The 23,925-nt window shown below is 43.1% G+C and overlaps 1 protein-coding gene across 4 annotated transcripts in view; it reads right to left on the bottom strand.

Moving 5' to 3' along the window:
- The window catches only part of EVL (Enah/Vasp-like), a 208,888-nt gene that overhangs the window by 76,191 nt on the left and 108,772 nt on the right, over nucleotides 1–23,925 (bottom strand). For all 4 annotated transcript variants that reach the window (XM_048853438.2, XM_048853436.2, XM_048853439.2 and 1 more), the window contains exon 3: nucleotides 21,752–21,929. In XM_048853438.2, coding sequence (XP_048709395.1) covers nucleotides 21,752–21,929 — 178 coding nt within the window. The remainder of the gene's footprint in view (nucleotides 1–21,751; nucleotides 21,930–23,925) is intronic.

Raw genomic sequence — 23,925 nt, 5'->3', positions numbered from 1 at the left:
GACCAAGGCCACCTTCTTGCAGGGTACGCTGTGGTCTCTCTCTCTGAGACCATAGAAGCTGCACCCTTACCCTCTGTGACCTCTGCCCAGGTGGCTGAACTGACTGCTCTAACCCGTGCCTGCTTTCTAGCCGAGGGGCTCTCTGCCACTATTTTTACTGATTCTCGGTATGCCTTTGGGGTTGTGCATGACTTTGGCATCCTCTGGCAGGCTCGAGGTTTTCTTACCTCTACTGGTACCCCTATCAAGAATGGTCCCTACATTGCCGCCCTCCTGTATGCAGTTTTACTACCGTCTGCCTTGGCAATTGTTAAGTGTACTGGCCACTCAGCGGCAGACACCGAGGTGGCAAAAGGTAATGCACTTGCTGATGTTGCTGCAAAACATGCCACCACTATAAAACCTTCACCAGAAGCGTTTCTTGGTCCCCTCTCTGTCTCTGTAACGCCATCATCCCTGTCTCATCTCGCTCAGCTCCAGGATTCTGCCCCAGAAACAGAGAAAGACTCCTGGAGTGCTTTGGGTTGCTCTTTGCATTCTGATTCCCCTTGGCGATCGCCCACCGGTACCTTTGTAGCCCCCCTCTCACTCTACTCGTCTCTAGCCGCCCTGCTACATGGTGTTTCGCATGTCGGCAAGGAGGGGATGGTCTCTGCTATGAGTAAGGCGGGGTGGTGGGCTCCCCATTTCAGCTCCTTTGCAACCCGCCACTGTGCCGCTTGTGTTACTTGTCAAAGCCACAATGTAGGCAAATCTGTAAAAGTAACACAAGGGTTCCGGGGTTTGCCTCAAGCACCTTTCCTACACTAGCAACTTGATTTTGTACAAATGCCAAAGTGTCAGAAATATGAATTCATTTTAGTTATAATATGTCTGTTTTCGGGTTGGATTGAAGCCTTTCCCTGTCGCAAAGCTGATTCATTGTCCGTTGCAAAATGTCTGTTAAACCACATTATCCCTACCAAGGGAATTCCTGCCACTTTGTCTAGTGACTGGGGAACACATTTTACTGGAAAAATTGTTCAACATCTAAACCAGGTATTACATGTCACCCACCTGTTGCACTGCCCTTACCATTCACAGAGTGCAGGGGCAGTTGAAACGCGAAATGGTGTGCTTAAAAATAAGCTGGCAAAAATCTGTAGTTCCACAGGGTTAAACTGGCCAGCTGCTTTACCACTGGCCCTTATGGAAATTCGGTCATCCCCATCCCAGAGACACAAACTGAGTCCATTTGAAATCATCATGGGATGCCCTATGCGAACAATGGCTACTATTACCCCAGCCCCAGACCTAAACCTAACTCACAGCACGCTCCTCCAGTACTGCAAAGGGTTAATGCAAGCTGTGAGCTCCTTCCATTTGCAGGTGTGAGCAGCTTGGCCGATGGAACCCATCTCTGCTGCCTGTCACACTCTTGAGCCTGGTGATTGGGTCTACCTGCGGCACCACCTTCGGAAGCACGCCTTGGAACCCCGGTGGAAGGGTCCATACCAGGTACTGCTCACCACCCAGACAGCAGTGAAATTATCCGGCATCGCTGCATGGATCCACGCCTCACAGTGTAAGCCAGCGCCACCTCAAGGGGACCAAGCACCTCTGCAAGACCACGCAGAACCAGCTTCAACCCCAGAAGACAAAGAGGAACAGCCTGCAATACCTTACAATCTGCACTCTCGTAAGGGTTGCCAGAAGCAGAGGGTAGGCAGACAGCAGGACCCAACAAACAAGAAGCAGTAGTGAGCCTAGCGCCTGCTGCCTGGTGGACGTAAAACCGTGACTGCGGTTCCCTCGAAAGGGGTTGTTGGAACCAGAAAGGGTCCAGCTTCCAACATGTGTCCTTTGAGAAGCTTAATCCTCAGCTACTGTGTCCTGAGGGTCTGGGGAATCCAGAGTGACAGTGACAATTCTTTCATCCAACAACAGGTGCAGATAGCCCAGATCCTGAATATTTCTAATTGCTGGGTCTGCAGCCACATCCCAGCTCACTCACAAGCTAGTATCCCCACCATGGCAATCCCTTTGAATTCCTCAGAGCTTGCTGGAGAACCCTATCCACTTAAAAGGACATGGAAGGAAAATGACACTTGGGGGCGGGGAAAAACATATGTTCCTAAACTTATAAGTGTGGTGAAAGGAAAGGGCCACTGGTGCTGGGTGTGTAATTGGACAGGGCTGAATCTAGGGAGGAGCAGCTGTCGCCAATACATCGTGTCCCATGGTGTATGGGACTATTCAAACAAGGTTGGAGAATGGCGAACCGGGTATGGAAAGAAACTTCCTCTCAACTGGGATCAAACCAAAGATTCAATCTCTTGCTCCCCCTACAGCCTCCCTGAGAAAAACAGCACCATCTACAAATGTCATGTGAATGCTACCTCTTCTCCCAGTGAAAATCATCCTGTGCCCTTTGGGGGATACTATTCCTCCTTCGCAAATTCTTACATGTCAAAGGGTTGCAGTCAACCCTTCCCAGCTTTAATGGGACATCATTGGGTTTGTGGGGAAAATGCTTACACTGTGTTACCAGCAAATTGGTCAGGTATCTGTTATCCTGCTCAGCTTTTCCCACAATTCCGGGTGCTTCAATCCCTCCCACGAAATCGCCTCCGTAGTTTCAGGCGAAAAAGGAGGGACTTGCCAGATGCTAAATGGTATGTGGATAACATAAGCCCCCTAACTTGGGAAGAAGCTGTTGGCATTTCTTTAGTCCCAGTAGGGGGGGTAATCCATCATGCAAAAAGGCTTTTAAGGTTACAAGCAGTGGTTGAGATCATGGCCAATGAAACAGGAGAGAGCTTAAAAGCTCTAGCCAAAGAAGCAGGAGCGGTCTGACAAGTGGCCCTCCAAAACCGTCAGGCATTATATATAATACTGGCAGCCAAAGGAGGGACCTGTGCTCTAATTGGAACAGAATGCTGTGTATACATACCTGATAATATTAATGAGGTAATAAATCATGCTAGCCATCTGGAGCAAATTGCATACCTTCCCCATGAAGAACCAAGTTCCTTGTGGAAATGGATAAGTAACTTATTCAATTTCTCTAGTCTGGGAAACTGGTTGTTTCAAGGAATCCTGACTATCCTATTTGGAATTCTAATAATCTTTGTGTGTTTTCAATTGATTTCTTGTTGTATCCAAAACTGCACAAGACACACCATCCATCAGGTTACCCCTAACCAGAGTGCTACTCTAATGTTGTTAAATGTCACCAGTGAAAGTAATGAAAAAGAACGATTGATGTATGGAATCCAGTAAGTCATTGGTCATGGGCGTAGCCTTGATCAAAAGGGGGGATTGTGGAAGTATAACATTGTATAAGGGGACATGCTGGATACATTGTATATGAGAGGGCATGCCAAAACAAGTTACAAAGTATCTGAGGGAGCACACGTAGGGACAGTTAGCTTTTAAATGGAGAAGCAATTAAGATAGAGCCAGCACGTCTAAGAAGCAGGCATCAGAATGGAAGGTGTGAAGGGCAATTAGTTAAGTTAACTGGAAGCTGTTAAAGGAGATTGTTAAGGGTGGCAGGTAATTGAAGATATGTGACTGGTCTCAGGGATCTCGAAGGGTGGTGACTAAAATCTTTTTCTTCTTTTGTCTGTAACTTCTCTGTAACTTGTTCTCCAAAAAACTGTATAAATTAAAAGACACAAGCCCCACTCGGGGGGCTCACTTCTAAATGTATTAGCAGAGCAGCTTTGCTAATAAAACAGAGTGGTCTGATAAATTGTGAGTCTGAGTCAAACTTTGACAGGTTACAGTGGATGAGAAGCTGGATATGAGTCAACAGTGTGCCCTTGTTGCCAAGAAGGCTAATGGCATTTTGGGCTGTATAAGTAGGGACATTGTCAGCAGATTGAGGGATGTGATTGTTCCCCTCTATTCAACATTGGTGAGGCCTCATCTGGAGTACTGTATCCAGTTTTGGGCCCCACATTACAAAAAGAATGTAGAAAAATTGGAAAAGCACCCAGCGGAGGGCAACAAAAATGATTAGGGGACTGGAACACATAACTTGTGAGGAGAGGCTGAGGGAACTGGGACTGTTTAGTCTGCAGAAGAGAAGAATGAGGGGGGATTTGATAGCTGCTTTCAACTACCTGAAAGGGGGTTCCAAAGAGGATGGCTCTAGACTGTTCTCAATGGTAGCAGATGACAGAATGAGGAGTAATGGTCTCAAGTTGCAGTGGGGGAGGTTTAGGTTGGATATTAGGAAAAACTTTTTCACTAGGAGGGTGGTGAAGCACTGGAATGCGTTACCTAGGGAGGTGGTGGAATCTCCTTCCTTTGAGTTTTTTAAGGTCAGGCTTAACAAAGCCCTGGCTGGGACGATTTAGTTGGGGATTGGTCCTGCTTTGAGCAGGGGGTTGGACTAGATGACCTCCTGAGGTCCCTTCCAACCCTGATATTTTATGATTCTATGAGCTGAGGAAGGCAGAATGCCTCTGGGAGCATACACAGAAGTCGCGAAGGGAGCCTTTAAAAGAATGCAGCATGCACTCCCCCATTATTGGTACAAGTCTTTGAGGGGGTTTAATGTTAGTGGGAGTACTAGGATTCCCCCATGTATGCTGACGGAGAGCAACCACAGGTATTCTTCTTGTCATCTGAAAGAGTAAGAGGGGGCAGTGAAGAGCTCCGAGGGCCCGCTTCCTACCTTGAATATCCTAGTATGGCCTGTATTTAGGGTCACGTCAATAGAAAAAAGTACACAGCAAGCGATTATTTATAAACAACAGGAATTTTAGTTTCCATATGTAACTAGACACACACACGCCCCTGAATCATGAATGATGCATCTCCTGTGTAATTTACATGGGCTTGGTATTCATTATCAAGGCTTACTCAGAAAGAGGAATGAAATATTTGTTGGCGAGTCCACAACCTGAACAGCTACAAAGAGACAAGGGCATAGGCAACCTGGCCTAGCAGTCACAGCTAGACTGGTTTCCACCAGTCAAAGATGGCCACAAGATGGTAATCAGTGAGTAGGGTTTGGCATAATCACTACAGTCAGGATCGATAAACAAGAGTCAGAGTCAGGCTAGAGGCGGAGATCAGAAATAGCTACCAGGCTGGAATGAGGAGACAAGAGCCAAGATCAGGCTGGGGTCAGACACTGGAGATCACAAAGCAAGGTGCAGTCTGGAGTCACAATAAGGCGAAAGTCCATATGATTGCCCAGACAACTTCCTGAGCCACACTCCTAGATTAAATAGTGCACTTGACCAATCAAAAGGGTGCATGGTGCTGTCACTCTGAACCTTTTGGGTGGTACTTCCTGCAGTGCCTAATCTTCACAGTGCTCCTTGAAGGTGACACTACCTGGCCTCCTTATGGCAATGTAGGAAGGGCAACTGTCCCAGGCTCTGCAGACCTATGATACAAACCCATTAACCTTACAGTAGAGGCACAAGCAAAAGGCACAAACACACCTACCAATGCTTGAGTAAATTCTTAAGAAAACAGAAATGTGCAAGTAAAACTGACTACTAAGCAGGTCTTGTGTACATGATCTGCACTGATGTAACAGACGAGTCAAACAAGCTGATCACTGAGGATGTATTTCTACTCTGCTGCGTTTTTTTTATAAGCTTTTGTCAATAAGTTATGTACAAAAACGCTTTCCTTGCACATCAGGCCTTGCTGGCCAGAAAAAAAACCCAACACAGTATAATTCAATGCACATCTATCTGATGCCTCTGTAATAATTTGCACAGTAAATGCAAAAATGATTTAGAAACACGGTCATGTTGGAACATTTCATCTGCACAAACAGATGTGATAGAAAACAAGAAAAATATACAGCACATCTCTAATTGGTTAACTTCTGAATCTACCAGTAAACCCTGACTTGCAGGAAGAAGGACTGTGGGTGAGCATTTATGATGATGACTTATTGATAGGCTAATCCACAAAGCAATCTAGTCTGGGAGAAAAGAGTCAATGAGACGGAAAAGCAGCACTCTAGGTTCATGACAAGGGAAATTTTACTGCAGCAGATAAGAAACAAAGAACTGGTATCAACTAGCTTAAGAAGGAGTACTGTATGTTCGTATTTATTGGTAATATTTTACATGCCAAGCACAGAATTTATACCTAAAGTCTGTGATGACTAAAGTTAGAGGAATTAGAATGGTCATCAAGAGCAGAAATAAAACTGTCAGCAGAAAGCATGGTGTACCTTTTCTTTCATATTATCATGATGAATGTACCATTCTTCCTTTTATAAACTGCAGGTGAAATCTTGGCTCCACTGAAGTCAGTGGGAATTTTGCCATTAACTTTAAGAGGACCAGGATTTTACCCTGACTCTCTTTGTGCCTTTAACATGAGTGTGCAAATCCTGTCCTTCTGCAGATGGGGCTTGCATTCCCCTGGTGCACCCCCACCATATACTCTACAGAGAGCTGCCTACACTCTGCTATTTTCATTTGGCACATCACACTGATCTATAACACTCTCCTTTCTTGCAATATTTTGGGTGCTGTTGCTGAGAGCCTTTGCATTAGATGTGCCAGTGACTGATCATTTTTAGTCATAAACAGCACTTAGTAGTTTGGCAGGTTTTAAGGTACAGAGTCAGATAAGCCAATTAGAAGCCTTCCAACAGCAAAGACCTCAGATACCAAAGCACCCCATTCAACAAACATATGTCTTCGCTACAGTTAGCCCAGGTTATAGCCTGGATGTTGCCCCTTAACCTTTTCTGTCCAAACAGAAAAATCTCTAACATGGGCTTGAGGGTGCTTTAAGCTAGCAGGCATGACTGTACAGAGAAAGGCTCATTTATTTTCTTCATCATTTGGTTAGTTTTTTTGTTATTGCTGGTTTGAATTGTTTTGTTTTTCACTTAACTGTCCAAAGTTGTGTACTGACAAACTGGCCCAGGAGTGATTATTTGATTTGATTTTTTTTTTTAATTAGAGATGCATCTGAACCTGAGCCCCCAGATTTAAACACTCTACGATGTTCGAAATATGGTTTCAAATTGAGCCACTCAGACCCGTCTCTAACGCATACAACACTATTTGTTGTTCAAGGCCTATGAAAGTATAAGCTGTGCTTTTTAAAAATACTGTAATTAAAGTGCCTGGTTGCTATGGCAATAGTTGCTACAAAAGCAACACAATGAATGAATAAATATATTGCCTGTTGGGGAACTATGTGTATTACATATGACAGAAGATTAGCACAGTGATCTAACACTAATTAGAGAAGAGCCCAAAACCTGGATCTAAAATGCTTGACTTTTAGCAGGGTTTGAAATATAAATCCAGATCCTTATTTTTTTTAAATGCCCCCCCCCTTTTAAAAAAATAATCTACTGACCCAAACCCCCAGATCTGAACCCTCTCTGAACTTTTGGGCCCTTCAAAATATAACGGAGCCCATCTCTCATACTACCAGATCTTTTCAGTGTCTTACTTCTGTGCGGCGTCCTGGGTCAGTAAGTAGGGAATCAGGAACCTAGAATTCTAGTTCTAGCCCTGTCACTGATTTGACCTTGAACAACTCTTTGTGCCATGGTTTCTTACTCATTTAAAAAGCTTTCATATCTTTGGGTGGCAAGTGCTAAATGCTTAAGGAAATCAGATAGTAGAGATGACAAAATCTAGAAACAAAGGAAATCAGACTGGTAAATAGTATATCATGTTATACACAGAATGTTTTGTATTGCAAATCAAACAAGCACCCTTGCCTGAAAAATGATGTTAAAAAGGCGCTACAAACATGGACCCAATCCTGAAAAGCATTGAGTGAAGTCAGTGGAAGATGAGGGAACTAAGTGTCCAGCAGGACTGGGCACATAATACGAATTTAGGATGAAATCCTGCCTTGCCATTGCCTTCAATGGAGCAGGAAGCAGACTGTTGACTTCAATGGGACCAGAATTTCAAGCCTGAAATTTTATAGATTTAAAGGAAAATGTAAAATGCTTATGTCACATTTTTAACTTCTGGTGGGTTTATACTAAATTTTGATGCGGGGAACATGGCATTTCTCATGAGGTCTATGAACTCTTACTTAGTAAGCTTAATGGGGTAAAAAGAGGAGACTAGCCTCATTTGTAACTAATACCTCCTGAACACTTGCATTACTTGAATGGTTTGAAGAAAGCCTGTCTAGGCTCTTTAAACAAACTATTTTTATTCTAGTGACTAACATCTCCATCTCCTGCTGAGATCAATAAGCTAGTGAACTGCACTACTAACGTACACATTAATTTCATTAAAATAAACACTATCCAAATACGAGTGCTCCGTACACCAACATCCAAAGATACTAGTGAAGATGGGCTGCCACCAGAAAACTTGGTGCCCACTGATGGCCCTAGTGTGTCACAGTGCGTTTTGAGTTCTGTGCTGTAACATTAGCACCAGTAATACTGAAAGAAGCCATAGTATCAGCTAAGAAACAGGCTGAATGCTGATCATTCATCCTGTCTTAGAGGCTTTCAGGGATGATGTTCCAACACATAACAGTGGAGTAACAATTCCATCTGCTCCACATTTTGGAAAGCTTAGGTCTGCATCCTGGATCTGAACTTAACAGCCGCACTCTGGCTCCAGAATGGGCCAAACCAAAGCCCTGGATTTGAATATTTTAGGCAAGTTCAAATCACCATCGGTACAGATCAAGGGAAATGAATCCATCTCTATAGCAACCTATCAAACCTGTCTGGGGGCTTCAAAATATGTGTGAGGAGGTAGGCTGGGGTGGGGGGGGGAGGGGGCAATACATGCAATTTCTGAACATGTGCATGTGATATTACTGACTTGAACTGGGACTGTATAGAACATTGTTGCAACCAAAGTCCTGTAGTGGCACCAAACCTTGTATAAAGGGGGTCAAATGAGGTGTCTAAGACAAGGTTATGGTTTGCTGGTTATGATTATGCTGTCTATATGTGCGCATCATTTTTATAGTTAAAGTTATGAATATTGGATATTGAATCTATACGGTCTGTATTTCAAACTTGTGCTATGCTTCTGGGGAACACTCCAGACAAGTTGGTGACAGCTCTGCCTAGCCTGCTTGATGGCCCATTAGGTACCATCAGCTATACAATTGACCCATTGAGAGAAGGCAGACTCGCCTTATGACTCAGCAAGGTATGCAGGGACATGCTTATGGACAGAACTCTGAGGTTTTTTCATGCCATGTGATGGACAGCTTGTCTTTGGGACAAAGAAAGAAAGACCACATGGCAAGAGAATATAAAAAGCTGCTGCAGCTCCTCCATCTTGTCTTCAATCCTGCTTCTTACCTCTGGAGGGACTTTGCTACACTGAAGCTTTGAATAAAGGACTGATGACCCATGCCAGCTGTGGATGTTCTCCAGAGACTTGATTTGAATCTGCAGTTTATTCTATCACTGCTGCAAGCCTGAACCAAAAACTTTGCCATTACTGTACGTAATTGATTCCATTTAACCAATTCTAGCTCTCATCTATATTTCTTTCCTTTTATGAATAAACCTTTAGATTTTAGATTCTAAAGGATTGGCAACAGTGTGATTTGTGGGTAAGATCTGATTTGTATATTGACCTGGGTCTGGGGCTTGATCCTTTGGGATCGAGAGAACCTTTTTTCTTTTACTGGGGTACTGGTTTTCATAACCATTTATCCCCATAATGAGTGCCACTGGTGGTGATACTGGGAAACTGGAGTGTCTGAGCGAATTGTTTGTGTGACTTGTGGTTAGCCAGTGGGGTGAGACCAAAGTCTGCTCTGTTTGGCTGGTTTGGTTTGCCTTAGAGGTGGAAAAACCCCAGCCTTGGGCTGTAACTGCCCTGCTTTAAGCAATGTGTCCTGAATTGGCACTCTCAGTTGGGTCCCGCCAGAACCAGCATCGTTACAGTGCAGTACAACTCTAATTAAAACCCTGACACATCTGCTCCTTTCCACACCTGGCTCCCCACTAGCTATTCAAGTTGCTTTTAAAGGTGAGTGAGATCAGCCAACAAATCAAAACATTTCAAGCTTGCACTCTCCTCTAGGTCTCCCGATTTGTCTGATATGTGCCCATCTTTTAGATGATAAGTTTCTCAGCACAGGGACTGCCTTTATATTTGTATCCTACACTCCAAAATGCATATTGTCCATGCAAGTATTATTAATAATACAATAAGTATCTCTTACTGCAAACCATTTAAAATGACTGTTAGCAAATTGCTTGCCAACATGATACCACAAGAGACTATATAAAAGAGAGAAAAGTTCACCCCCACCAACTGAGTATCACATGATTTTGCAAGTACTAGCATATATAAAATGTCAGGCTCACCTGTTTTGTATTCCCTCCTGCTCCTAACTTGGGAAGCACATCACCTCCACATGAGCTACATTTTGATTTTTATACCAGAGCTATTACCGTTTTTTTCTTCCAGCATTTGTTAATGCGGGCTTGTTTTCTGAAAGCATCATTAAGCCAGCTGCTGCCAGTTTCCACATAGGAGCTTTCTGCCAGTTTGCAGAATGCCACCAGCATCCTAAGGTAAGTGAAATCCACCAGTTCCCTTGGTTCTCTTTGTTTTCTCCAGAGCCCTGCACAAAATCTGAGTAAAAGGACTGTGTGCACAGAACTATGCTGGTGGGAAAAGATTCCATTGACCATCCTGAAGGCTGGGCAGCTACACAGCCTGTTACATTATAGCCCACGTACTGAAGCAAGGGCTACAATCTCTGTGCATTCCCCACCAGGCAATTCATGGTTACCACATCTCTGGGATTACTGACTAAGTGTCATGTCCACACTCCAGCCACATCATGTCCCTCCCTCTTGCTGCACTATGTAGGGTTGACATAGAACCTAGCTCCACTGCATGCAAGAGGTGTGGAGTTCCCCTGCACATGGCCTTGCCCTCTCTTATGCATAACAAAAGCCCAAGTGGTTGCACTGTACTGAGGTCTATTGAGACCCCTACACTGACGAGTAAATGTCACTCATACTGAGCTCCAAACATCAGCACTCCAACACGTATATTTTGCATTGCTTTTAGTTTCAATAGTTACTTTCACATTGGGCATGTTCAGCATTTGTTTCTCCAGTGGCATCTTTGATTCATGCACTTTTGGCTAAGTGAGACAAGTTCATCAGGCTTGGTTTTCCAAAGAACGATTACACAGGTGTTTGAAAAAGAACAGCATCTGTCATTATACTAACTAGGATAAAAGTTACATGCTTCAGAGCACAAATGGATCACCAGCTGAAGGCACATTCCTTCTCAGTGTAGAATATTACACAATTTAGGTTCACTGAGGTTCCACACTTTTCTCTTGGGGATCCAACACTGACCACTGTTAGAGACAAGATATCAGACCAGATTGATTATTGGAATTTCCAGCTATGAAAATTCTTCTGTCCTTGCCTCTGCCTAAGAGGCTAAATTGAGACTGTTAACACTCTAAAACTTCTCCTAAGTCTAGCAGACATTCTATCATTTTACTCAGTTGGTGTTCTGAGTGCTCACAGAGTGAGGAGCAGAACCTACTCCATGACTTGTGGGGTTGGTGGATTCTACCTAGTCTAGCAGTACAAATTCTACTCTGATAATATAGTTCCTTAACTAAAGTTGCTTTGTGCACCAGTGGCCAGATCCTCAAATGGTATAAATCAGCATAGATCATGGAGATGCTGATTTACACTAGCTGAGGATCTGGCCCTAGCACTCTTACTACTCCATCTTTAGATTTAACCTATTATAAAATTGGACCAGTCTGCCCTGAACTGCTGATTTAACAACCGGCTCTGCATTCCTTGCCCACCCAACTTTTCTCAATGACTTCAGTGAGAGTTTGGGAAGCTAAAAGGTACTCCTGATTGATCCTTAAATGCAAGAAGACATGGACAATGCTTTGTGGTCCCTATTTTAGAAAGGTGGGCTTATTTAATCACTGTATGTCCTCCCTAATAAGAATTTGGAGGATGAGCTTGAATCAAAATAAAGCAAAGACAATACACCTAATAATTATTCTAAGTTTCTTTTCCCTTTAGGGGATGCAGTGTGTTTGTATTTCCTCCTTTAATTGCTGTGCTCATGATGTAATTTATATATGAAACTGTATTAGATATTTACAAAGAAACACACACAATAATTTTCAAGTGTTAAATTAGCCACAAGAAGGAGCCCAAAAAGACAAACAGACGTAGAGGAAAACAAGTACAACTTCTTACATTATAAATGGGGCTGTGTAGCAAAACAAACAAACGACATATCTTAGCTCATACCAAGATCTAGAGGTACTCAACAGTTCATGAAAATCAGATTTATAGGCCAAATCCTGAGGTTCTGGAATTTTGCCTGGTAAAGACTTCAGGATTGGATCCTGTAGGTGAGAGCCTGGCCCTATACTTGCCATTGATTGTATCTTTTGCTGGTTAAAGAAAATAAAAGAATATTCCATTTCTGGTTTTGAGTTCCTGGATTTTGGTTTTAAAATTATTTTTATTTTTTGGATCTTTAGCGGATACAAAACTGCATCCTACCAACATGGTATGGAATACATGAGTCTATCAGTTTGGACATCAGTATTTAATATAAATAAATGCAATTCAGCAAATTATTTGCTCCAACAAAGTTTTACAGAAGGATTCAAAATATCTAACTTCAAGAGAATAACCAAGTACAATAATAATATTTTATGTTGAGCTGTAAACAACAATATAATCCAAAATCCACTTTTGCAAGGGAAATTCTTACTAGCTCAATTCTAGCTTGAAAGATTATAATTCTCTGTTGGCCTAAAATAATGTAAATTGCCTTTCCTAAGTATAGTACAACATCCAAAGCAAAAAGTCCTTTTGAAAATAAAGAATGGCTATACCCCTTATTATTATCTATTACCTCTGTCTAAATCTGAGACATCTCTGGATACAAGTTTGAATTTGTCCAGAAACTGTTCTGCTGCTTCCGTCCCACAAAACATGGGATAAAATCCTGTCCCTAATGAAGCCAATGGCAACATACCCATTGGCTTCAACACCACCAACATTTCACTTATGATTTCTTGGTATGTGACACTCTTAGCTTTGCTGGGTACAAACCGCGGCTTCCACCTCCTTGTTTTAAGAACATATTTCTCACGGGTATCCAAGATCTGCTCTTTGTTAACAGAAGCTGAAAACTGAGAAGAAAATAATTTGCTGGAATGTAGATGCTATTTCCCTTGTTCTCCTACATGTTTCAGTACTTTTTCTTTACTCTTTCGGTCCAACTATTTAAATTTTTGTAATTTGCCAGACTCTTGTATGCAATTTTAGATGCTCTTAACCATATAGAATTTTTTCTCTCTCTTTATATATGTTGAATATTTTCATCTACCACTTCTCCATAAAACTATTCAAATTTCCCTTTCCTATGTTTTCGTATGATCCCTGTACCATGACACTATGTGCAAGGGCTTGATTTTCACAAATCTCAATTTTATATTTAGAGCATTATTTTCTTTTAACAGGTTGTGAATTAAGTTAAACCAGTGATCACACTAACCATAATGGCCTTGAAAGACTTTTTCCATCTGTCACATGGTTTTCCATTCCTGCAGTTTAATGTTCTAGGTTATTTAAATATAAGGTTTCTCATCTAGCTTTGTACCATTGTAGCTTTGGGGTGGGATTTTCAAAAGCACATAAATGACTCAGGAGCACAAGCTGCACTGATTTTGCTCCATCTCCCTTATGGGCGCCAGCCAGCACAGCTGAGCCATGGCAAAAGCACAAGTAATCTGCCACTGGTAGAGGCCACTAATGGATTACCTCCTGAAACCAAGGGGGAAATCAGGAAATTAACTGACTCTCAGAGTCACAATTCATGCCCTGGTCTGCTCCAGGGACAGTGCAGGTATGCAGGGAAGACCCCTTACTTAGGGCAGCTTATTAAATTGTGATCTAGCACTCAATTATCATTTACACACATGTCAATTAACACTCCACTCTTTGGAAGAATTTTCCTAACCATTTAACTCTGGTGTAAATCTGAGATGATCTGCACTATGGCATTATATACGCTTCCAGCCCCACAGAGTCACTCCCATAGTTATTTGGCAAGTTGCACTTTACAAAGGAGGTCAGTATCATAGAATCATAGAATATCAGGGTTGGAAGGGACCTCAGAAGGTCATCTAGTCCAACCCCCTTTCAGTATCATTATTCCCAGTTTACAGACGGGAAAACTGAGGCACAGAGAGGGACGTGAGTTGCCAAAGATTACCCAGCAGGTCAGTGGCAGAGCTGGGGAACAGAACCAGGTCTCCCAAGTGCCAATCCAGCGCTCTATTGACAATGACACATTACCACAAAGACTCTGATGTCCTGGCAGATTTTAATGTGCACTTCTGCACTGAGGGCATTGTACTTTGGATGTGACTTTGCCATTTGGTGCTCTCAGGCTTGTGGTGATTTGCCAATAGGATCTACTACTCCTTAAAATTAAAAAAAAAAGAATCTGTTAACAAAACTAATTGAATTGGGAACCCTTGAGGAAAGACCTTTATCTATACTGCTAATGCAGATGTCGAGATGAGCTGCCATTTTCAAATCCACCCAAGTGGGGAAGGCAGTGTCACTAAGTACTGAAGAAGGGTTTTACTTTCAATTTCATCACCCACTTAAATGCGTCTATCTAAAATGGAGGCTGAAGAGGCAGAATTATAACATATGCCTGTCAGGCAAAAAAGCTCCGTGAATTTTGCTGTTGGTCTACAATTTGCTGGGACTGACAGGAGAAATTAGGGGAGCATTTACCCCAGGAAAATGAGCCTTGTTTCTGGAACGTCATACAGCAGGCAACCCAGGATGCTTGACCTGGCGAAGAGTCTGAAGATGCATGAGAACACACAGGGAACGTTTCTCTGGCACCATAGAGGAAGGCAATTAATAGAGGTTTTGTGACTTCTCTGTGGAGAACGGCCAGGTGCAGAAAGGGCTGTGCAGAGGCAGCATATAGTGATTCACTCAGCACAGTTAGAGTCAAACAGGAGATTTTCCTCTCAGTTGAGTCTGTTGCAAGAGAGGGCTGCATAGTTGGGCCATAACTCTTCAACTGCATCATTACCTATGTCATTGGTGGACTCTGTGCTCCCAAGCGGGGAGCGTTTTGACTCAGAACACATCTTGTACTGAACTCAAGTATGCTAAAGAGACTGTCTTTTGTCCAGCGGCTAAATTACCTAATTTAAAGGTTAAAGACAGACCAGAACACTATCCCTTTTATTTTGATTACATGGAAGAAACATCTCAGGAACAGGTTTCAGAGTAGCAGCTATGTTAGTCTGTATTGGCAAAAAAAAAAGGAGTACTTGTGGCACCTTAGAGACTAACAAATTTATTTGAGCATAAGCTTTCGTGAGCTACAGCTCACTTCATCGGATGCATTCAGTGGAAAATACAGTGGGGAGATTTATATACATAGAGAACATGAAACAATGGGTGTTACCATACACACTGTAACCAGAGTGATCACTTAAGGTGAGCTATTACCAGCAGGAGAGCGGGGGGCGGGGACAACCTTTTGTAGTGATAATCAAGGTGGGCCATTTCCAGCAGTTGACAAGAACATCTGAGGAACAGTGGGGGGTGGGGGTGGGGAATAAACATGGGGAAATGGTTTTACTTTGTGTAATGACCCATCCACTCCCAGTCTCCATTCTTCAACAAAAAAACTTCAAAAACAGACTCCAACGAGAGACTGCTGAACTGGAATTAATTTGCAAACTGGATACAATTAACTTAGGCTTGAATAGAGACTGGGAGTGGATGGGTCATTACACAAAGTAAAACCATTTCCCCATGTTTATTCCCCACCCCCACCGTTCCTCAGACGTTCTTGTCAACTGCTGGAAATGGCCGACCTTGATTATTACTACAAAAGGTTCCCCTCTCCCCGCTCCACCCCCCCCGGCTCTCCTACTGGTAATAGCTCACCTTAAATGATCACTCTGGTTACAGTGTGTATGGTAACACCCATTGTTTCATGTTCTCTATGTATATAAATCTCCCCACTGTATTTTCCACTGAATGCATCCGATGAAGTGAGCTGTAGCTCACGAAAGCTTATGCTCAAATAAATTTGTTAGTCTCTAAGGTGCCACAAGTACTCCTTTTCTTTTTATCTCAGGAACAAATCTTCAATAGGCTTCCTCAACTTTGTTCTTAAAATTTGCAGGCATCTTTCTTTTGGTAACAAAAAGCAGACTATTTGCACGTGCAAAGGAGCCATCTGCTTGCAGAGATTTGGTAGCCAGAGAAGTAAAAACATGATGTGTGCACAACGCACAGACACATTTGTGTGTGTACCCACTAACTGTTCTAGGGAATTTGTTGAGGATCATTGAAAATGTGGGCCTGCATGTGCCAATATCTGACTCCCTGATAAAAATCATGGATTTACCAGAGACCTTGGGTTTATGGCTCATTACAATGCCCGAGACTGCCTGCTAATCCTTAACTGTCCACTTCATTTTAAGTTGTCTCCTACAGCATGTGTGAGCCCCTTATGCTTAACAATCTGACCCACCTTTTATTGAGCTTGGACACTCATCACCTTTTCCAGATCTGAGGAAGAGCTCTGTGAAGCTCAAAAGCTTGTCCCTTCCACCAACAGAAGTTGGTCCAATAAAAGATATTAAATTCACTATGTTGTCAACAACATTTTGAGGTGTGTGCAGTGTGGTTGTAGCTGTGTTGGTCCCAGGATATGAGTTGTCTCTCTCATATCCTGGGGCCAACATGGCTACAACCACACTGCATGCAAATTCACTATGTTGTCAACAATTTTTATTATTGTTTTCCTCTCATTTAATCGGTGACAGCAGCATCACAGAATTTTCTTTTCAGTTTTTAGTTTTTTATTTTTAGTTTTAAAAGACTTTAAAATACCAATAAAAATAAAAGGGGGAGGGGAAAAGTGTATCTATAGGAACAGAATTAAATAAAACACGGTTCCACTTGAATGAAAGCACATTTGACAGACCAGGGCCAAAGAAAAATAAAATGCCTGTCCTGTTAAACTAATTCTTGTGCTTAATGAAATCAGTCACATTTTTCTAGAGCCACCAGAGGCTACTGATTATCCAAGCACTTAAATAAGGATGGTAGCAAGTGAACATAAAACTGAAGGAGGTTTTAAAAATCAAAATTATTTCAAGGATCGATTTCTCTTTCTCTGAAAGAAATTAGGTGTCCGATAAACAGACAAACATCCCCCAGTCTATTATCACAGAGCCAAAATGGCAGTGCTGAGACTCAACACACCACATTAAATCAGCTGAGAAAGGAAAGAGAAGCCGACAGTTTGCAACAGTGAAAGTCATTTGTTTCTTCTATGCTGCAGATTTTGAGAGAGACTTGGGTGAGGATTCCAACCACAATGCAGCAAAGAGCAGAAATGAGATGTATCAGAGAAACAGCCAAATACTGATGCTGCAAGTTTCAGGGGAGCCCAAGGGAACTGGGCAACCAGAGCCAACTGAGTTTTCAATGGTATTGCAGTGCCTATCTCCCCTTGGCTCCTCTGAAGATCCCAGTCTAGGAGCCTGGTTTTGCTGTCATTACACACCATATTCTGTGAGGTTGGGAAACACCCACAGCCAGCCTTTCAGTAGGAGCAGCTATCACTGGCCAGACAGGTGTTAATAGCCCATCAAGAAGAATACGCTATCCCACAAGCTTCTCAGAGAGGGCACGTATGCACTGAGGACTGCCTGATCCCATGTCACAGCCAGGGTCTTTCTAGCAGCTGGAAGAAAGTATAAAAGATGGACAGTGATATCGTCACTTGACCTCTCTCCCACACATCTCAACACCTGGAAAACAGTCTGATAGACAAAGATTTTGAACTAGGGAGACTGGTCCAGGCTGGAAGGGAATCCAGCCTGTGTATTGAGGACCTGTGAGCTGCCTGCAAATCTGTTAGGGTGATAGACTGCTTGATTCAATTTTTGCTTAGTCCGTTAAAGTTAGAATGTAGACTGCGTTTCTATTTTTATTTCTTAGGTAACCAAATTTGATCTCTATGCCTGCTACTTATAATCACTTAAAATCTGTCTCTCTGTTGTTAATAAATCTGTTTTAGGTAAAATGTAAAACAGTGTGTTTTTGGTTGAAATGCTTGGGGAATCTCTCTTCAGATTACAAAGGCTGGTGCATGTCCACTTTCCTTTGAAGAAGTGGTGAACTTATGAGCTTGCACTGTCCAAGGGATTCTTGAGCGGTGTAAGACGGTATATTTCTGGGGTGCAAGGCTGGGAGCTGGGGTGATTTGCTGGTGCCTCTCTCTGTATGATTCAAGAGTGGCTCAGAGAGTATTCATGCAGTTTAGCTGGGTGTGTAGCTCCACTTGTTGATGGCTGAGTGATCACAGTGCCTGGAGGGGTTTTGCTGCTTGTCACTGGCCTAGCTTTGTGAGAGACAACCCAGGCTAGAGAGTTAAGGAGGCACAGTGGTCCCACAGTTTCAGATTGTACCCCGGGGATCCCATCACACTCTCTCATGAGGAGCAAGGAAGAAGCAGGGGAGGGATTGTGACTCAGTGACTCAGAGGACTGTCTCTGTCGAACAATATCTCATGGGGTGAAGGAGCTTCCACATTATCCCTTGCCTGAAGTCATAATCTAGCCCTACGTAACAAGATGGTAGATGCTTAATGTAGGACATGTTGATTTATAGGTCAAATTAACCCCAAATGGAGTCATCACTAGTGAGTCCATAAAGCACATTCACGAAGGAAACAGTTTGTAGATTGCTATTAACAAACAAATACTACATTTCTTAAGGCTTGATGGATATTTTCCCAAATTCTCATGCTCTTCAAATACTTCTGTCACTTATCGGGACTAGTAGAAAAGCCAGGGGGAAAGCACTTTTTGTCCCTGAACTCTGGGAATTTCACCAGTTTGTACATCTCTCTGGAATGTAAACAGGGTAGGGTGTGACGAAGCTGGAGAGTCTCACATGTACCACTCTCCTTTTTCTCTCCACATGCTTCAGTCCCTCTTAGCTCTCTCAACACTTTTTCTTCTTTAGACTCAATTTCCTTCCTGAAGTGTTTTTCGCACAGCGCAGCAGAGAAGGGACTACAGAGCCGTTAGATTTGTTATGCTCTTCAAAGATGATGGGAAATCCTTTGTTCTAGATGAATTACAGTATTTCTGCTGCTGTTGCTGGTCTAAAGCGCAACAATGCAGGAGTCCTGTGGAAAGTGGCAAGGAGATGCTGAACGTCTGTTAGAGTAAAGAACTCTGTTGCCCCAAAATGGAGAGTTGTCAAGGACACAGGAGAAAACTTTCCACCACAGCTTATTGAACCAAGTAAATGACATCCACCTTTCAACAGCAGAAAAATTAAGCCGACACTCTGATGTTCCCTGATGTGAAAATACTGATAACATTTCGAGCACTAGAGCTCAAAGGATTCTTCAGCTTTAGTTTATCTATTCACCGTTTATACCATTTCTTTACATCCTGCCTTTCACTCCTCTTGAGCCAAGATAACACACACTACATCAATCAGTTTCCCTTTCTGCTTCTCCTGCTCTAGCCAAATCCTACAAAGTTTGGGTTGGCTGCAGACGGAATGTTTAAAGCACCACACCTCTTCCCCCACCTACTCCAAAAATGGTCTCACCTGATATTTAAAATTCATTTTTATTAATATTAGGTCAAATCATGGGATGAGGGATATGCAGTACGAAGGTCCATATGCAGTGAAAAGGCCATGTATCCACTGACACAGTTAAGAGGGCATGGGGTGGAAAGGAGGGGGTGTCCATCCACTTAGAATGTTTTACACACTTATGGATGCTGCAAAACAGCACTGTGACTCTCTGAGCTGCCACAAGGAGGGAGGAAGTGGCTCCTTGGGAAGCATGGACAGCGGGCTTGTATGACAGCCTTCATCTTGGCCAGCACGCCAGGAATTGAACTGAGGACCTCCAGAGCTAAAAGCATGAATTGCTATACTGACTGGGCATGGGGGGGAACTGTAACACACACTTACCAAAGGGTAACATGTGCACATAGGGCTAATCCTCAAGCATAATCCCTCTGTTGGCTGAAAGCAGTGGATGATGTCACTACTAGCTATGACAGGAGTTGGTGCTCAGTTGGTACCCACTGTGCTTCTAGTCCTCTTCTAGGAGGAAGGGCCAAACAAGGAAGAAGGACCAGTGGAGGGCAGGTGGCAGGATACTGCTTCCTAGACATGCAGAGGAGAATCCCACTAAGCCCTGGTCTACTCTAGGAGTTTAGGCCGAATTTAGCAGCATTAAATCGATGTAAACCTGCACCCGTCCACACGATGAAGCCCTTTTTTTCGACTTAAAGGGCTCTTAAAATCGATTTCCTTAATCCACCTCTGACAAGTAGATTAGCGCTTAAATCGGCCTTGCCGAGTCGAATTTGGGGTACTGTGGACGCAATTAGACAGTATTGGCCTCCAAGAGCTATCCCAGAGTGCTCCATTGTGATCGCTCTGGACAGCACTCTCAACTTAGATGCACTGGCCAGGTAGACAGGAAAAGGCCCGCGAACTTTTGAATTTCAACTTCCTGTTTGCATGGTCACCTGCAGCTTGCCACGCTGGCCAGAGCTCATCAGCAGAGGTGACCATGCAGAGCTCATCAGCAGAGGTGACCATGATGGAGTCCCAGAATCGCAAAAGAGCTCCAGCATGGACTGAACAGGAGGTACGGGATCTGATCGCTGTAGGGGGAGAGGAATCCGGGCTATCAGAACTCCGTTCCAGTTTTCGAAATGCCAAAACATTTGTCAAAATCTCCCAGGGCATGAAGGACAGAGGCCATAACAGGGACCCGAAGCAATGCCACATGAAACTTAAGGAGCTGAGGCAAGCCTACCAGAAAACCAGAGAGGCAAACGGCCGCTCTGGGTCAGAGCCCCAAACAGACACATCACTGAGCGCAGAATTTGACTCTGATACTATAGATCAAAGGCTTTAAGCTTACAGAAGAAACTTAAAACCTCTTGGGTTATGAAAGTGACCTTCACTGGGCAATACGGCCCCGAGTCTGTGTCTTTGGCAAGACACCACCAGTCACCTTTTCTACTCATGAAGCAATTACTTTCCACTATAAACCTGAACTGCAGTCAATATACTACTTGTAACAGCATAAGCCAAAGCCAAGATTTAAATTTTTGACCCTTACTGTGTCCTATAACCAGAAGCCAAACACTGTACCCTCTATGCAAGGGAGGTAGGCCAATGTAGCCAACGTTTGTAACTGACAGATAAGACACCTGAAGAAATACAGGCTCCAAGTTCGACATGTAAAATTTTATGAGATGTCACAGCTTTCCTCTAGCTTTTTTGTTTGTTTAGATTCAGATTCTGACACTCTTACCCATATTGAGTTGTACATTACTCCACCAGTAGTTTCATATAAATAAATGGAGCTACTTGCCCAGTCAGCTACTGTGCAGTGTAAGGATGGCAAAATTTTGCCACTAATCTCTTGGTGTGGACTAGACTGAGTGAAAAATGGAAAGAAAGAAGGAAAAGCAAATCATACAAATACGTACAGTGCCCGCCACAGCAACTGTTGGTGCAATTAAAGACCCTCAACAAGGAGACTAAATTACACCTTTCTGCTTATTTGTTTTGGCATGGCACAGATAGCGGGCGTACCTGCAACATATGACTGAGGTACGTAAATGCAGACAGCAAGTACCACAGGCTAGCAGAGCGATTAATAAAAGAGCAGAGCAAAGTGATTGCTCATACCTCCATCCTGTGAATTCATGACATTCAGCGCAAACAACATTGCATTGGAGAACGTGGTAGCCTCTTCCTTGCTTGCGAAGTTCAAGCCGTAGACTTGCCGTGCATCGCGCCACTGATGAAAGGTAGGTGTTGCTTGATTGTACTTCAGTCCTTTCACAATTGAATAATTAATCACTACCTGCAATTTGAGATATAGATGAAGGTTACAAATATTCAACTCTCTGATAGGAAAGAAAAGGCAAGGATCACTTCAGGTCTGTAATAGCAAAAAAAATGTATGCACACCTTCCAGAACAAGGTAGGCAAATGTGAGTTTTGACATTTACAGACGCATGCCTGCTGAGGAGATTTAGAATTGTTCGATTCAGTGTCAGGGCACACGGGCTCGACCTGAAAAATCTGTTACCTGCTCATGCCTCCCTCAAAAGCTCCACCATACACCTACATGTTGCAGATAGGGGTTCGACTGTTGGAGAGCAATCACCCACAGTTGTTGGAGAAAGGGAGCAACTGATTCATTGGCACCAATCCTCCCCCACAACAGGTTACATATTTAAGTGGATGCCACAGGCCTGACTTGCTCCTCCTGCATGCTCCAAGTTACTACCAGTTTCTCAAGTGGAGGAATTGTTTTGTCTAGAATTAGATCAGCACAGATAGTACCAGAGGACTCAGAGTGTCCACTTCCACCTGCTGCCTTGCTGCAAGTTCTGTAGCTGCCACTCATGGCTACAGAACTAAAAAGGCATTTTAATGGCATGGGGAGAGAAACACTTACAATGTTTTTTTATCTTTTTGTTGATTTTCATCTTTTTCTTCTCCTAAAGATGGAGCTGCCAAGTGCTATGCTCAGAGACAAATTAAAACGATTGGCATCTAATTAGTAAAGGTTCGTAGTTATAGTATGATGGTTGTCATCTTGGCTGACACACCGGGGACTGAACTGGGAACCTCCAAAGCTAAAAGCATGAGCTGCTATAGCTTAAGCTAAATAGCGAAGGATCCCTAATTGATGCCGTAATAGCCTCAGGTACTTTGTGGACTGAGCACAGACGGGGACCTATAATGCACGCTCACCAGCAGGCTACACTGGCACTTTATGACAGGTAACATAAGGCCAAAACAAAAATTCCTATCCTGAAGGCCTCACAGTCCAAAGTTACACACAGATACAGTGCCATTAAAATATCAATGTGCTCAGCGGAGGTTGTCTCTTTACTAAACAGGTGGGGCTGGGGGAGAGATAAGCCTGAAACTATGTCCTGGATAAGAACAATTCCAAATATTCAAGTATTGCAAATCTAGGTCTGAACTTCATAGCTGGCCCCTACAGGTGGGGTTGTTTTGACCCTCACTTTACAATAGGCCCAACCAAGCTCCAGGTTATAATTCTGATTGAAAGCACACTGAAGTCAATGCGACTCTTTCTTCAGTGGGGTTCAGATTAGGTAGTATGTGAATCAGCTCCACCACTGAGTGATAAGAAGTGACTTCTAGGAGTAGAAGGAGGGGGTTTGCAGCACACTGTCTGGGAGACTATTTTAAGTGCAGGGGGCAGCATGAGTGAAAGTGTTTAGACAGGAATGAGAAAAGACGACGAAGGAAGCAGAAAACAGAGACATTTTGGCAGCTCACTCACCACAAAGGGCTATTGGAAAATAATACTGAGGTGTCAGATAAAAATAGCCCCTGGAGTGGCTTGTGTAGCAAGGACGTATACGGAAGGAAACTCTGGGGTAAACCTTTAAGAAGCCTCCCTTCTTACAAGTGTAAGAATCAGTCCACTTTACTTTGTCACCACCAACTTGACTGGAGAAGCTCCTGATTCACAGTTGTGAGAGATCAGAAACAGGACACATAGCCATTTTGGGTGATGTTTCAGACAGATATCTGTGGGTTGTTGTGTTTAAGATTTCATATTTTTCAGTACAGATAATGATTTGGCCAGCCAGAGAACTAGAGAAAGACCAGAATGAGAGCTGTTACACTAAGAGCACAAGTTAGTTTAACATCAGCATTGTCCCTTTAGAATGTGGTGGATCTGGAACTCTCAAGTAGATATTCTATAATTCCTACCACAGCAGCATTATCAAACTGGCACACAGGATTGATCACAGGGATTTTTATTTGAAAAGCTTATCTGAATAGAAGCAAAATGGGCAATTATGCTTTGC

The sequence above is a fragment of the Caretta caretta genome, chromosome 6 (assembly GCF_965140235.1).
Source record: "Caretta caretta isolate rCarCar2 chromosome 6, rCarCar1.hap1, whole genome shotgun sequence".
NCBI lineage: Eukaryota > Metazoa > Chordata > Testudines > Cheloniidae > Caretta > Caretta caretta.
This window is presented reverse-complemented; position numbering and strand designations above follow the sequence as displayed.